The 16,251-nt window shown below is 34.7% G+C and overlaps 2 protein-coding genes across 2 annotated transcripts; both read right to left on the bottom strand.

Annotated features, from left to right (window-relative positions):
- Positions 1-7,912: 7,912 nt before the first annotated feature.
- LOC105790008 (60S acidic ribosomal protein P2-2) lies at positions 7,913-9,672 on the bottom strand. The gene is given in 5 exon segments (XM_012617379.2): positions 7,913-8,123; positions 8,208-8,257; positions 8,260-8,312; positions 8,314-8,434; positions 9,436-9,672. Coding segments are annotated over 5 exon segments (339 nt in total). The 5' UTR covers positions 9,524-9,672; the 3' UTR covers positions 7,913-8,096.
- Positions 9,673-10,735: 1,063 nt separating this feature from the next.
- LOC105790007 (60S acidic ribosomal protein P2-1) lies at positions 10,736-13,304 on the bottom strand. The gene is made up of 4 exons (XM_012617377.2): positions 13,120-13,304; positions 12,006-12,235; positions 11,853-11,919; positions 10,736-10,928 (listed from the first exon to the last, which is right to left on the bottom strand). Exons 1-3 carry the CDS (start codon positions 13,205-13,207, stop codon positions 11,893-11,895), a joined length of 345 nt encoding a protein of 114 aa, XP_012472831.1. The 5' UTR covers positions 13,208-13,304; the 3' UTR covers positions 10,736-10,928; positions 11,853-11,892.
- Between the last annotated feature and the right edge of the window lie 2,947 nt (positions 13,305-16,251).

Here is a 16,251-nt window from a genome sequence, read left to right on the forward strand (position 1 = left end):
AAGTAAGATTCGCTATTGTAGCTTCAATCTGTTCCACTATACCGCTAGGGAAATAAGATTTGTTGTTGTAGGTTCAATCTATTCCACTGTAATGTCAAAGAGATAGGACTGGTGTCGTCAATCTGCTTCACTGCCAGTACATGAAGACAAGATCTGTTGTTTTTAGTCTGCTCTGCTGCAAACTCAGGAGGCAAGACTGGTGTTTTCGATCTACTTCACTGCTAGTACAGGAAGACAAGATCTGCTATTTTTAGCCTTCGACCTACTCTGCTGCTGCTTAGGGAGATAAGGCTAATGGCTTAAATCTGCTTCCCTACTACTTTGGAAAGATAAGATTCACCGTCTTTGATCTGTAATCTTCAACCTACTCCACTGCTACTCAGGGAGATAGAACTAATGGCTTCACCGATTTGTTCTCTAGAGAACATGACCCGTATAATGAACCTAATTATGCCTAATGATTAAGATGTCATGATAAAAAAATGAATCAAATGCTCCTAACTAGACATGTATGCATGAATACAAAATGTCATGAAAATGATCCCTCAATGTTTGAGTTGTTATTGCCCATTGTTCATCAAGGTTTTAATCACTGACGCCCTTTTGTTCAGCTAGTATCTTCAACAGAAAAAGCCAAAGAAATAGTCGCAACTTAGACTAATCTTTCTCAAATACTTCCATTGGGGTACGTTGATAAAGCGGTTACAAATTTGTTTGATCGACTACAAAAGAGTCACGCATGTCCCAGTAAATTTGGCCGAGACATTTAAATCCTTGAGTGCGTGTCGAAGCACGGGTGAGGGAAGATTCATTGGATGCACACAGTTGTTACTAGTTTGGTTCCATAGTCATTTTTGGAAAATGGATAAAGTCTCCTATCGAGTATTTTCAGAAAACTACTCTCCGTTGAAAGAACTAACAACGACACCGAGATGTGACAACATTACTGTGGAAAAATAGATCGCAATTCTTCAAAATCTTAAAGACGAAGATGTTGAATGAAAAGCCCCATGGTTAGTGCCCGACGAGATCTTGTATCATGTGAGGACTTCGATTGAGTCCCTTTACTCAGGATATGGGGAGCCGTTGGCTATACGTCTTTATTGGTACTAAAACAGTATAGGTCGAGACAGTTCGTACCTGTAACCCAAGGGCTATCATAGAGTGAGTTTTCGTATAAAGATGATGGTTACAAGAAGAAGATTCGAGAAGTGACCAATGCTTGGAAGCAAATCCACAGAATGAAGAGACTTGCCGTTGGACCGATGGTGACCTCCGAATATGAGTGGTGGAGTAAGAGGGTCAATGACAATATACCCAAGCTGAGAGAAGAAGATGTTCGACCGATAGATAAGTATTTGCAAGTGGTCTCATTTGAGATAGAAATCATAAAACAATATTTTGAAAAAAAGAATTTGGAGTTGGGAAAGAAAATAGAGGAATTAGAGGAAGAAAAAATGCAACTAGGACTGGATGTCGACGTTCAAAAGTTAGAGACCGACAAATGGAGAAAAGAAAGAATAAGGCTAAAGAAGATTTGGACAGCCTGAAGGTGGACTACAAAAAGTTGCGTAGGTCAATAAGAATGGCCAGTTTGGGTAAGACGTGGAACAATGGCGACAAGAAATCCAAGAGAAAAAGACTAAAGTTGATCAATGGGAAAAGAAGTTCCAAGATGCTCAAGCTCGAGAAGTTGTTTTGGAAAAGAGTCTATTAGAGTGCCCAAATAAGAAAATGGGATTGAAAACTCGAGTAACCGAGTTAGAAAAGTCGCTCAACCAGTATCGTAGTTGTAATTCTACGATCGAGTTAAAAACAAGCTTAGGCAAAATTGAAAAATTGAAGGGACGAGTAGGAGAGCTCGAAAACGCATTGCAAAACAGTAAACTCCGAATAGAGCTTCTTGAGAGAAGTAATGAACAGTGACAAGAGCAATTCCATCGGTCTCAAGATCAGATTAGAGAAAGAAATTATATTATGGGCGAGGAGGTGGCTCAAGTAAGCGAAGTAGCCGATCATCTACAAACCCTAGCAGTTCAGGCTGATGTATTAAGTTTGAAGTATGAATCAGAATCGAACCGAGGCTGAGAATTAGCTTGACTTCTTAGGAAGGTCAAGGCTTTGAGTATAAGGGCAAAGCCATATATGTAATCTATTTTATGTAAAGAAATTTCTTTTCTAGTAAAGTTTTTCTAATGAAATTGAATCAGAGTCAATACCTCTTTTTTTGCATTCATTCATCTGCATTATATTTCATTATATGCATTAAGTATAATAAAATGACCCTAATAAACTAAAATTATGACAGTTATCCTCGAATATCCTTACGGCACAAGAAAGAAAACAAAAGTAATGAATCAACGGTTAGAAAGATTGGAACAAATACAGAAAGAAATGCAAGATAAGATGCAAGAATAATTGGATAAAATCCAACAAGATGCGCTGGAATCCCAAATAACCATAATGAGCTAACTGGCACAATTATATGCTGATAAAGGAAAGAGCCCTGTAATCAATTCGGGAGTTGATCAGAATGACCCTGTTTATCCTCCAGGTTTTGTCCCAACGAACACTCAGTCACAACTGGATATGTGTCAACAAGGAGTGCGTGTTCACATTAGACCTCAATGCCAAGTTGGCGTTTCGGCACCGATGAACTTTCAGACAGACTCGGGTTCTAACCCGAGAGATAATCCAGCAAACCCCGTTGTCCTTGATTTGGACGATGTAGTTGAAGTAGAGAAAGCAATGGTGGATTTACCAAAGCAACTTGAAGATAGGTGTAGGTGGCTAGAGGAAAAGTTCAAAGCAATGGAAAGTGCTGATTCCCGTTGCAATATTGACGCAAAATACCTAAGTTTGGTCCCTGACTTAGTTCTCCCGCCTAAGTTTAAAATGCCAGAATTCGAAAAGTATAACGGGACTAGTTGTCCTAAAGCCCATATTACCATGTTCTGTAGAAGGATGACGGGATATATCGACAATGATCAATTGTTAATCCACTGTTTCCAAGATAGTTTGATCGGAGCGGTGGCCAAATGGTATAACCAACTGAATCGTGGTCAAATTAACTCATGGAAAGATTTGGCACAAGCCTTCATGAAACAATATAGCCACACAACGGACATGACGCCCGATAGGATCACACTACAAAACATGAGAAGAAACAAAATAAAAGCTTTAAGTAGTACGCCTAGAGATGGAAAGAGGTGGCAATCCAAGTCCAGCCGCCTCTTCTGGAAAAAGAAACCACAATTCTTTTCATTAATACTCTAAAAGCCCCGTTCATCAAACATATTTTGGGAAGTGCCACTAAGAGCTTCTCAAACATATTGATGACTGGTAAAATAATCGAAAATACGGTAAGAAGTGGTAAAATAGATACGGGGGAAACTCTAAAAGACCGGCCTCGAGGAAGAAAGAAGGCGAGGTGAATAATATGAGTGCATACAACAAGGGATACTAAAAGCCAATTACCGTTGACCCACCAAGGACAGTAGCTACTAGTCATCAATGCCCCCGAGGTAAGAGCCCAACTCGAGGTCAGAAAGACCCCAATTTACGCCTATCTCGATAATTTATAGGGAGCTATATCAAAATCTATTTGATGCATATGTGGTAGCCCCTTTCTATCTGAAACCCATGCAAGCCTCGTTCCTTAAGTGGTATGACACAAACGCCCAGTGCGAATATCATATAAGGATAACAGGGCATTCGATCGAAAATTGCACCGCGTTTAAGAAGTTGGTCGAAAGGTTCATTAAAATGGATATCGTAAAGTTCGATGACCCCTCTGGACCTAACGTAACAGGAAACCCGTTACCTAATCATTCTGACAAAGGGGTAAAGGCGGTAGCTGAGAGTGGAAGTAAGAGAATCAAGGTAGACATAATGGAGGTAAGAACCCCAATGAAATGTGTTTAGGAGCAGATGGTACGTAGAGGTCTAATCGCGCGAGATTCAATTGAAAGGCCTAAAAGAACAGAAACATACTGTGAGTTCCATGCCATGGAGGGTTATAATATCCAGGAATCTGCAAAGTTCAGGACCATAGTACAAAATCTGGTGGATAATAAGGAGATAGAAATTTATAAAGAGAGTAAAGAATTTGAAGAACGAGAGGTCTGCGCCTTAGAAGAGAGACCCGCTGAAAGGGTCCAAAAGGTCAATCAGCCAGTGGTGATTATTTCACGGCTAAGGAGCGATGAAGCAGGGATTCAAATGCCACCAAAAGTCATAATCCAAAGACCTGTATAATTTTCCTATAAGGATAACGAAAAGGTTCCTTAGAATTATGACTGTAACGTAACAATTCTAAGAGAGAAGAACCCGATAAATACTTCAGAAGAGAGCAATGATGATGGCTGTTACACACGTAGCGGAAAACATTACAATCCAGCAATTTCGAAAGCAGAGCCTGTAAAAAGAAAATGCGGTCCGATTTGAATCACTTGTCAATGAGCCAATAACGGAGAATGAAGCTAGAGAGTTTTAAAAAATTTTAAAGCACAGCGAATACAGTGTTGTAGAGGAGTTACATAAGCAGCCAGCTCGTATCTCGGTGCTAGCGTTACTCTTAAGCTCGGAAGTACATCGCAGCGCGTTAATGCTGGTATTGAATGAAACATATGTTGCTTATGACATCTCTATGAACAAGTTAGACCGTCTAGTTGGTAACGTAAGTGCTGATAACTTCATTTTCTATAACGATGATGAAATACCACCGGGAGGCATGGGATCGACCAAAACTCTGCACATTACAACCCGCTGCAAGGGGTACACATTGCCGGGAGTATTAATTGATAACTGATTAGCGCTAAATGTCTTGCCTTTATCCACCCTGAATAGGTTGCCCGTGGGCAGCTCAAATATGAAAACGTATCAGAACATAGTGAGAGCGTTCGATAGTACTGAAAGAAGAGTAATGGGAAGAATTGAAATTCCCCTTTTAATCATCCCAAGCACATACGAGATATATTTCCTGGAAATGGACATCAAACCTTCTTATAATTGTTTATTAGGAAGGCATTGGGTTCATTCAGCAGGAGCAGTACCCTCATCGCTGCATCAAAAGTTAAAGTTGATAACAGAGGGTCGGCTGGTGACGATCAATGCAGAGGAGGATATCATTGCGACTGTAACTAGTGACACACCTATATTGGGACAAAAGAAGAAGCAATTGAATGTTCATTCTGATCTCTGGAACTCACAGTATGTTCCTGTCCTTTTAGGCCTTTCAACTGAATCTCGAACGATTAGACCCCTACGTACCATCTGCTCCTAAACACATTTCATTGGGGTTCTTACCTCCATTACGTCTACCTTGATTCTCTTACTTCCACCCTCGACTACCGTCTTTAACCCTTTGTCAGAATGATTAAGTAACGGGTTTCCTGCTACGTTAGGTCCAGAGGGGTCATCGAACTTTACGATACCCATTTTAATGAACCTTTCGACCAACTTCTTAAACGCGATGCAATTTTCGATCGAATGTCCCGTTATCCCTATATGATATTCGCACTGGGCGTTTGTGTCATACCACTTAGGGAACGGGGGTTGCATAGGTTTCAGATAGAAATGAGCTACCACATGTGCATCAAATAGATTTTGATATAGCTCCCTATAAGTTATCGGGATAGGCGTAAATTGAGGTCTTTCTGACCTCGAGTTGGGCTCCTGCCTCGGGGGCATTGATGACTAGTAGCTACCGTCCTTGGTGGGTTAACGGTAATTGGCTTTGAGTATCCCTTGTTGTATGCACTCATATTATTCACCTCGTATTCTTTCTTCCTCGAGGTCGGTCTTTTAGAGTTTTCACTTGCATATATTTTACCACTTCTTACCGTATTTTTTATCATTTCACCGGTCATCACTATGTCTGAGAAGCTCTTAGTGATACTTCCCAAAATATGTTTGATGAACGGGGTTTTTAGAGTATTAATGAAAAGCATTGTGGTTTCTTTTTCCAAAAGAGACGGCTGGACTTGGATTGCCACCTCTCTCCATCTCTAAACGTACTGCTTAAAGCTTTTATTTTGTTTCTTCTCAATGTTTTGTAGTGTGATCCTATCGGGCGTCATGTCCGTTATGTGGCTATATTGTTTCATGAAGGCTTGCGTCAAATCTTTTCATGAGTTAATATGACCACGATTCAGTTGGTTATACCATTTGGCCACCGCTCTGATCAAACTGTCCTGGAAACAGTGGATTAACAATTGATCATTGTCGATATATCCCGTGATCCTTCTACAGAACATGGTAATATGGGTTTTAGGACAACTAGTCCCGTTATACTTTTCGAATTCTGGCATTTTAAACTTAGGCAGGAGAACTAAGTCAGGGTACCTCCACCCTCCCTTGGAGGTACTTCCTGAGTCTTTTTCCAAGTAAAGCCTCTTTTCCAGCTATCATTTGTAGACCCATTCTCGTTGTTTTGGGTGTGGGGATCTTACTCCCTTCCATAATTAAGGTTGCATTTACAAATTCCAGAGATCGGAATGAACATTCAATTGCTTCTTTTGTCCCTATATACGATGTGTCACTAGTTACAGTCGCAATGATATCCTCCTCTGCATTGATCGTCACCAGCTGACCCTCTGTTATCAACTTTAACTTTTGGTGTAGCGATGAGGGTACTGCTCCTGCTGAATGAATCCAATGTCTTCTTAATAAACAATTATAAGAAGGCTTGATGTCCATTACCAGGATCATTATTTGGGATCTTCGAGAGAATTGAGCCCTAACGTATTGGGTTCGAATTTTCTTCGTTGAATCTAAGTAATCGAGATTGCTCTTTAAAATAAAAACGTAAATAAAAACTCATGATCGAGGATTCAATACATTCTATCCTAATACATTGGATATGACGTGTTGTTCTCTTGAGACGAGGATTTTAAAAAATAATAATAATAAAATAAATAAAGACAATGTTCAATGTTTAGTATTATGAGAAATCGTACCCTAACGTATTGAGTTGTAATTTTTTATATGACTTAAACAATTGAATACCCTTTTAACTTTATTGCGCAAGTTTTTAGACAAGCTCACTTCTGAAGAGGTAAAATATCATACCCTAGCTCATTAGGTGTGACATTTTTTCTTTCTGAAATGAGCGGGTCTTCACGAGTAACTTAATTTATATAAGTTTTTTAAAAATGAAGGATCATATTTTAAATCTCTTCAAAATTTTTAATTTTCAACATTAAGACTTTAACTAATCGATTAGGTACCAATTTTTGGGCATTACGAGAGTGTTAATCCTTCCTCGTGCGTAATCGACTTCCGAACCTGTTTTTTTAAATCTCTTGGACCAAAATCGTTGTTTTAATAAAATCAAATCGTTTATTAAAAATAACTATTTTTCGAGGTGATCCAATCACACCTCATAAAAAAATATTGGTGGCGACTCCCGTTTTCGTTTTCGTTTTCAAAATTCGAGTCGACCTCGTTTTGTCAAAAAAATGATGTCAACAATTTGGGTTAAAAAACACTTTTTCACCACAATTTTGATCCCAAAAGCTTTTGCGGTCAAAAAGCACTTTTGGCTTCTCAAAAGCAATGAAGAACAGGGCCTCAATCTCGAAAGTAAAACAACTTGAACAAGTAACCAATGTTGGAACTGGATAGGACAAACCAATTGAACTCAAGAGTTGAGTGTTGAATTTTCCATTAGTTAATGTTAAACTAGAAACCAGAAGCTTGACTGGTTTGAGCTCCAACATTGCAAGTAACCAGAAATTACCAAAACCCGAAATGACCCAACCCGCCTAATTGATAGTACTAATGACAAGAATATCTAAAATCTAGAACATGTGTTTAGCTTAATAAAAACGACTACCATAGAATTATCGAACCACCGGCAGATCGCCACCGTATTATCATAGCTAGAACATGATAATAGAATCAACAATCATTCAACAAAACTCAACCATGTATTCCAGAAAGCCGCAATTATAACCAAAATGTTAATGTCATTAACTAAAACTTTCTCAAACAAAATCCGAGAAGAGCTAAAACCATATCCACCTACAAAATCCAAAACATTGAAAACTTACATACGAGGGACCCTAAAAAGCCTTGATATTTGCTTTGCTTGCTTAGTCGAAGAGGCTGAAACCCATATCCTGCATTGAAACGAAATCGGATTAGTGAAGAACAAGCCAATTAAGAATCAATACAAGTAAAAAATTCTAAGTACACGTGATTACATCGTCGGATTCTTCCTTCTCCTCGACCTTCTCTTCTTTCTTGGCCTCATTGCAGTGCAAAGACCACCACCACCGCCACCAGTGCAGGAGGAAAGCAGCATAAAGACCACCACCGGAAGGAACGGAAGCTAACTTCTCCCTTCCACTAGCAATTAGCTCAGTAATATCTTTGCCCTTAACTTCGGATAATAGCAACTCTATCCTATCATCATCAGCCTCAGCTCCAACTGCAACATTTAAAAAAAAAATCGTTCGAGTAATTCACCAAGAAATTAATTCCTAATTTGCCACTTTTCCTACTATTCGATAAAGTTTACGATCCCAAATTATCACAATAAGCAACAAAGTTTGAGATTTAATCCTTATAATTAAAAAAAATATTTACTTTTTTTATTTAAAAATCCTAATTAAATTGATAGACAAACATATGTAATTTTAATTAAAATTTACCATCAATACAGTCATGTAACGGTACAAAATACAGAAGCAAATTTATGAAGTATAAACTCAATATGCATACCTGATAATAAGCAAATTCTGATGGAAAAATACGAAAAATGGGACTAGAATTTTAAAATTAAAAATAATAGTACAGAAGATTTAATTTTACTTTTAAAACAAAGAACTTAATCTTAAATTTTGCTAGAATTAAGTACAATTAAAATGTGCTTAAACTAAAATAAAAAGTTAAATTCTGCAAACAGTCCCTGTATTTTTAAATATTAAAATTTTAGTGCTCAACAAACTATAACTGTTAAATTATTCCATTTCTAAAATCTAATGCTATAACATATTATCATATGTGTAATGACATACATCTTGTTATAAAGAATTACAATGGTCTAATTGAAAAATGAACAAATCTACGATTGTACGCAAAATAGAAGACTAACAATCGAATTTCACGAAACAAATTTAACTATTACCGTTTGGGAGAGGGCTAAAATTTCAAATTAGAAAAATACAACAACTAAACTAGATCGAACAGAAGTATAGGGGCTAAATCCAAAATTTTTGAGAAGTACAGAAACTAATAGAAGAATTTAATCAAATAAAAATAAAGAATAGCGTTAGATCAGAGAGATTTCAAATCGAAAAATAAAGCATAAAAATGAAAATAAAATAACATAGCTAAGTTTACCATAAATCATCCAAGAAAAATACCTCAGATCAAAGACGTTCCAAATATAAAATAAACTGATTAAAGAAAAAGAATGAGAAAAATTACCTGATCCGAGAATAACCTTCAAGTCATCGGCGGAAGGGGAAGCGTTTCCTCCGAGTACGGCGAGCAAGTAAGCGGCGACCACCTTCATTTTTACTTTGATATCGAGGGAACGAGAAATGGAGCCGCGGAGGAAAACGAAGAAGCTAGGGTTTGCACTTTGCTGTAAGAAATGATGAAATAGTGTGTTGCTAGGGTTTTTGGTTTTTTTTTTTTTTTTCTATTGTGGCTTCTGATTTAATTTCGGCCGTTGATTTTAAAGGCCCGACGTTACAGTTTGATGGGCTCTCTTTGAGCCCATCTTTGAAGTTTCTACCTGCGTAAATGGGCTCAAGCCCATATTTTTTTATTTAAAGTCTATAGAAATTGAATTATAAAATTTGAGGGACAACACAAAATGTAATGATTCAATAATTGGTACGATGGATCAGTATTCATCGACGAGTAAAAGAACATATATTATATTCTAATCAATTTGACAAATAATTTTCGGGATCGAAGAAGAAAGTTGTTTAAATTTTAATTTACAGATTTATTATGGTCAAAACTTTTTAATGAAAAACTGAATAATAGAAGAGAAGGAATATGAGAGTTTTCGATTAATCTAGATGATGTGAACATAGAATGTCATACAACAAGAACAACAATTTTAACAAACTAATGATTTAAATGAAAACTTTCGAATAATTCAATAACTATTTTATAACTTTTAAAATTAACTAACCAAAATGTAATCTAATAATTTAGTGGCATCGATGCGTTTATAGTATAAATTTTTAGTTGGATTTGGTGTTAGAATCAATTTAATTAAGAAAATTCTTATTAAGCACAAATATGCTACAATGGATAAAAGTATCACAAATACTTGTACATTAAAAGTTAAATTGTGTGATCTCTTTACTCAAAAATAAATAAATTAATCTCTAAATGATTGATCAAAGACTAGATTAATCGTTTTGTTAAAACTTTCATCCATTTTTCTTCTAAAATCAATTGTCATATGTTAACATGTAACACATGAAACACGCCATATGTAACTGTCTATTAATTGAACCACACCGATTTTTAAATGAAATAAACTACTTTACTCTTTGATTTAATACAAAAATTAATTTACTCATTTTTGAGTAAAAACCAAAATACAATTTAACTCGTAATACAAAAACCTTTCATAAACACATTCGATATTAATATAACTTTTTATATCAATATCATATAATTTTATAAATTTCCTCTATAATATAAATTCATATCATACTTTGTCTTATATTATTTTTTATATCTTATTTAAAATTATTTCAAATAAACCCTAAAATCAAAATACCATTAAAATTTCAAGATGCATGAAATTATCAGTGCATTCAAAAAGAAAATCCAAAACATAAAAGAAAAACAATCTTAAATTCTTAACTTATATCATTATCATAACAAAAAAAAATAAAAAGTGACAAAACATTGCCCAAAAAGAAGTTGGTTTAGATCAGCTGTTCCTCAACCTGCAAGCATACGTATATATATAAATCAGCAGAGGAGAACAATGGGAGAATTAATATTATTATAATTATATAAATTATATCAATGGAGAAAAGCATATAGTTGCTTTAATGTCTTATGGTTTTTTGTCGATGAACCGGAAGTTTGACTGGTTTGTGCAAGTAAAAATATTATGAAGACCCGACTTGGGAGTCGGAATCATTTTGCTCCCTCTATTTAAAACATGAGCAGATTAGTTTCTGTACGTTTGAGCAAAGAGAAAAACTAATCTTTCTGTTAAAAATTTCATCCATTTCTACGGTTAAAACTTGATCCATGTACATCAACACACATCGTTGTCTAGTTATTCCGTCAATCACACTAATTTTTAATTGTACGCATTGATAAAATTATTAACAGAAATGACCAATTTGCTCTTTGGTCAAACATATACGGATTAATTTGCTCATTCTTTGGGTAGTGAGGACAAAATGCAATCGAACTTCTAGGGCCTCCATGGTACTTTTACCAGTTTGAGCTCTGGTTCGTTATTAAAATATTGCAAGGAGCCAAAAGTTACCAAAACATGAAATGACCAGACTAAATAAAACCATACCCCAAACCCAAATATGAAACTAACCCAACACAAATAATTCACAACGCTATTGACACGAAATATATAAGGCCTAGAATATGTTAGTTTAGCTTAATGAAAAAAAGACTACCAGAGATTTGTTCAGCCACCGGCGGGTCAAAACCGCATTATCTATAGCTAGAACATGATATAAGTATCAACAGTCATTCAGCAAAACTCAAAATGTAATCCAGAAATCCACAATTATAACCGAGATGTTAATGTCATTAACCACACATTCTCAAAGAAAAAAGATCCGAGCCAAGACCAAGTTCAACTACAAAGCCAAAACATCAACAATAAAGGAACTTACGTATGAGGGATCTTTGAGCATTGATATTTGCTTTGCTTGCTTAGTCAAAGAGGCTGAAACCCATATCCTGCATCGAAACGAAATTGCATTAGTGAAGAACAGGCCAATTTAAGAATCAATGCAGGTTTTAACTTCTAAGTAGGAAGTGATTACGTCGTCAGATTCTTCCTTCTCCTCGACCTTCTCCTCTTTCTTGGCCTCAGCGGCAGGTGCGGCAGCACCGCCGCCACCACCAGCTGTAGGAGCGGCAACCGCAACAGCACCACCACCAGAAGGAACAGAAGCCAACTTCTCCCTTCCACTTGCAATTAGCTCGGTGATATCTTTGCCTTTAACTTCAGACAATAGCAACTCTATCCTATCATCATCAGCCTCAGCTCCAACTGCAGAATTTAGAACACACACAATCACACATTTATTTGACTTCATAATGCTAAAGAATTCGCCAAGAACTTAATTCCCAATTCATCATTTTGCCTACTATATGATAAAGTTTACGATTCCAAATGGTTAAATATGCAGTTGAATTTAATCCTTATACTTAAAAATCTATAACTAAATCCTCCTTTTTTTAAAATTTAGAATCCTAATCCAATTGTCGACAGCAGTTTGTAATATCAATCAAAATTTTCCATCAATACACATGTAATCATACAAACTTTAGAATCAAATTATTATTAAATCAATAAGCATATTTGAAAGTAAGGTTTTAACAGAAAAATACTATCAATGTCATCTATTGAACTAGAATTTTAATTTGAAAAAAACATTTAAGAACAAGGACAGATTCTTAAAATTTGCTAAAATACAAGGACCAACGACATATTTAATCCGTTCCAAATTAATATAACCAAGTACAACGAAAAATGAACACAAACTAAAAATTAAGAATCCAAAATTAAATGGAAAATTTCCCTAAATTCCGTTCAAATCCAACTAAGGCGTGAAAATGAAAATACTTTTAAAGTCATCGACTAGACTAGAATTTTTAAATTGAAAATAAAAGACTATGTACAGGGACTGATTCTTAAATAATGCTAAAACACAATGACCGACGACATATTTTGACCATTCCAAATTAATGTAAACAAGAACAACGAAAAATGAACATAAACTAAAAAGATTGAGAATACAAAAATTACAACATGGAAAATTTCCCTAAATTCCGTAGCTAAATTGACCATAAAATCATCCAAAACAAGCACCGTCAGATTTCAAAAACAGAGAGAGCAAATCGAGTAAAAGAGAAAAGAGTGAGAAAAATGACCTGATCCGAGAATAACCTTCAAGTCATCGGCGGAAGGAGAAGCGTTTCCTCCGAGCACGGCAAGCAAGTAGGCGGCGACCACCTTCATTTTACTTTGATATCTCGGGAACGAGAGTGGAAATGTAGCCGCGGAGGAAAAGGAAGAAGGCTAGGGTTTGCAGTGAAAGGATGAAAATGTGTGTTCTAGCTAGGGTTTTTGTTTTTTAGATCGTGGCCGTTTGATTTAATTTCAGCCGTTGATTTCAAAGTTAAAGGCCCGATTTTACGGGTTGATGGGTGCTCTTTGAGCCCATCTTAGAAGCTTCAACCAGTATATTTGGGCTGAAGCTCGTATTTTTAGAGTAAACTACATTGTTAATCACTCAACTATTAATAAATTTATTTTTTATCACCTAATTATAAAAAATTACAAAATAATCACTAAACTATCAAAATTTTCTTTTTTCATTACCAACTATTCAAATTTTTTTGGTCATTTGTCGTTAAATTACTATTGGAAAGATAACTTGGCAACTTTAAAATTTGTATAATAATAACAACTTTAACCTTCAACATTTACACATTGTCTCAATTTAGTCTTGATTCCAACAAAATTAACCCACAACATTCTCACATTGTGAAATTTAGTCCTTTTTTGCATATTTACTTTTATTTGTAACATTAAGGGTAAATTTTTCAAAAATGATAAAAGATGAAATTTATTATGGATTTTAGGTTTTCCATCTTTGGTATATTTCCAATCAAATTTAGTTGATAGATTTTTTAGGTGAAAATGTCACAAAGAAAAGTAAAATTGAAGAAAATACTAAATTACACAATGTGTAAATGTTGGGGGTTAATTTTTTTAGAATCAATATTAAATTAACACAACGTTTAAGTGTTGAGGGTTAAAATTGATATTATGTCAAATTTAAAAGATATCACGTCATCTTTATTGACCATTTAAAAGTTGTTGACCAAAAAATAAAAAATCGAATAGTTGAGTGATCATTTTGTAACTTTTCATAGTTGGGTGGCCAAAAACAAAACAAACAAATAGTTGAGTGACTACATGTGTAGTTTACCCTATTTATAATTTAGCCTCTATAATTAAGAGTGGTGAAACGAGAAAAAATTTATATTAAAGGGTCAATATCAAATTAGAGGTAAATGTGTTTATGGGCCAGGGCTAAGAATGAGATTAACATAATTTATACTTACCCAAGCCCAACCCAGTTCAAAATGTGAGATTAAATTTTTACTCAAACCCGTCCATATTTGTATATAGCTAACCCAAACCCATTTTAAGTATACTCATATTATTTTTTAAAATATATTTATATTATTTTTAATTTAATATTTAATAATTTTATTTATTAAAAATTTATATACAATCATCTTAACATTTTTTTAATGTTTACATTATACTAGTATTATATACCACAATAGATTTAATTTTTGTGTGTTAGAAATTACATAATATAAAACATTACAAACTTAAAAAGAGTCAGGCAGGGCTCGGGCCTTGAATGTTCAGCCTGAGCCTTACTCATATTTTAAATGGGTTTTCTTTTTGCCCAAGCTAATTTTCAGACCTAATATTTTTATCCAAACCCTCGCAAATTTTGGTCAGGTCTTTAGGCTCGAGCCGATAGTCCGGCTCATGAACAGGTCTAATTAGAGGTGTTCATAATCATAAGTCAGGTGACCCCAACCCACTTTGGGTCGGGATTGAGTTTAGTATTTTCAAGCTCAACTTGGCTTGGTTTATTGTTTAAAAATAATATATATTATATTAATATTTATATATATCTTTATAATTATATTTAAATAAAGATATTTTTTATTTTTAAACAAGAGTAATTTGGGTGAAATCAGCTCAAAATTTTCTTTAAAATCGAGTCTAACACAACCATTAGCACCTCTAGATTAAATTATAATTTTTAAAAGGAAAACTATATAAGTTTATCATTTTATTAACAAAAAATGATAAATGTTCGAAAGAACCAACGAAAAATCAAGCTCCCAACCTATTCTCTTTAGTACTGCCCTTAAATATACGAAAATATTTATTCAAAAGTGTTATAATTTAATATCATAAAATTGCAAGTTGAATTTGGTGTGACAACTAACCGCGTCTCGGGGTGCGTGCACCGAGATTGAGAATCAACACTATAAAACAATCTAATATAGGCGGTATGCTGCAAGACAAAGTAGTTGTAATATTTATAATATTAATCGAGCACTCGAGTATTTTAAGGATCGAACCTAAGAGAATCAACGATTTATTGATTTCTGCTCGACAAGCATGCAATAAATGACTCTAACTAGTTACTCTCTAATTTCTATATTACAACAACACATAATTTAAAGGTTAATTAATCTAATCAACTACTTAGCATTGAAAAGGACTAAATTATAAAATAGATAAAATTAAGCATATAGCAATTAAATGAAAAACAACGATTGGTTGACTTTCATGTTGCTAACTAACCTTTGGATTAGAGATCTAAATCACTAAAATCCTAATTTGGCTTAATTTTACTTTTCGGTCTCCACTTTACTAAATTAGACGAATTAATTTGGTTTATTTCTTGATCTTACCAAACTAATTCGGGACTATCGAAATGGTATTAAATAAGATCTCCTCTTGGTCTCACTTGTCTAATTTTTCCTTTAGGGACGTCAATCCTAAGTTTTGAAGTTTATTCAATTTAGTCTAATTTTTATGATTTAGTCCCTGTACCAAAAAAAACTAACCAGACAATGCTTCCATCAACCAACCACCTCAGATTTAGCCACTCGTCCTCATTTCTAAACAAACAACTGTTAAATAAACACCCAAAGCATGTATTAAGTTAAGTGCAAGTGATAGGGTTAAGAAAGCTTAGGGCTTTCGTGAAAGATGCTTGAAGAAGATGACAATGACAACAAAGCTAATGCACAGGAACACTAAAAATTAGATTTTTATCTAAAAAACTATAATAGTCCATTTTCAGTGAAATCGGAACAGTGGTTTCGAGACCACAAATCTGAGTTCGAAAAGAAAAAATATTTTAATATTATTTTATGGTCTAAATTATGATAAAAATATCATATGAAAAATTCTTTAGGAAAATTTTACCGATTACATGTTTAATTGATAAAATAACC

Source organism: Gossypium raimondii, chromosome 8 (assembly GCF_025698545.1).
Source record: "Gossypium raimondii isolate GPD5lz chromosome 8, ASM2569854v1, whole genome shotgun sequence".
NCBI classification, from domain to species: domain Eukaryota; kingdom Viridiplantae; phylum Streptophyta; class Magnoliopsida; order Malvales; family Malvaceae; genus Gossypium; species Gossypium raimondii.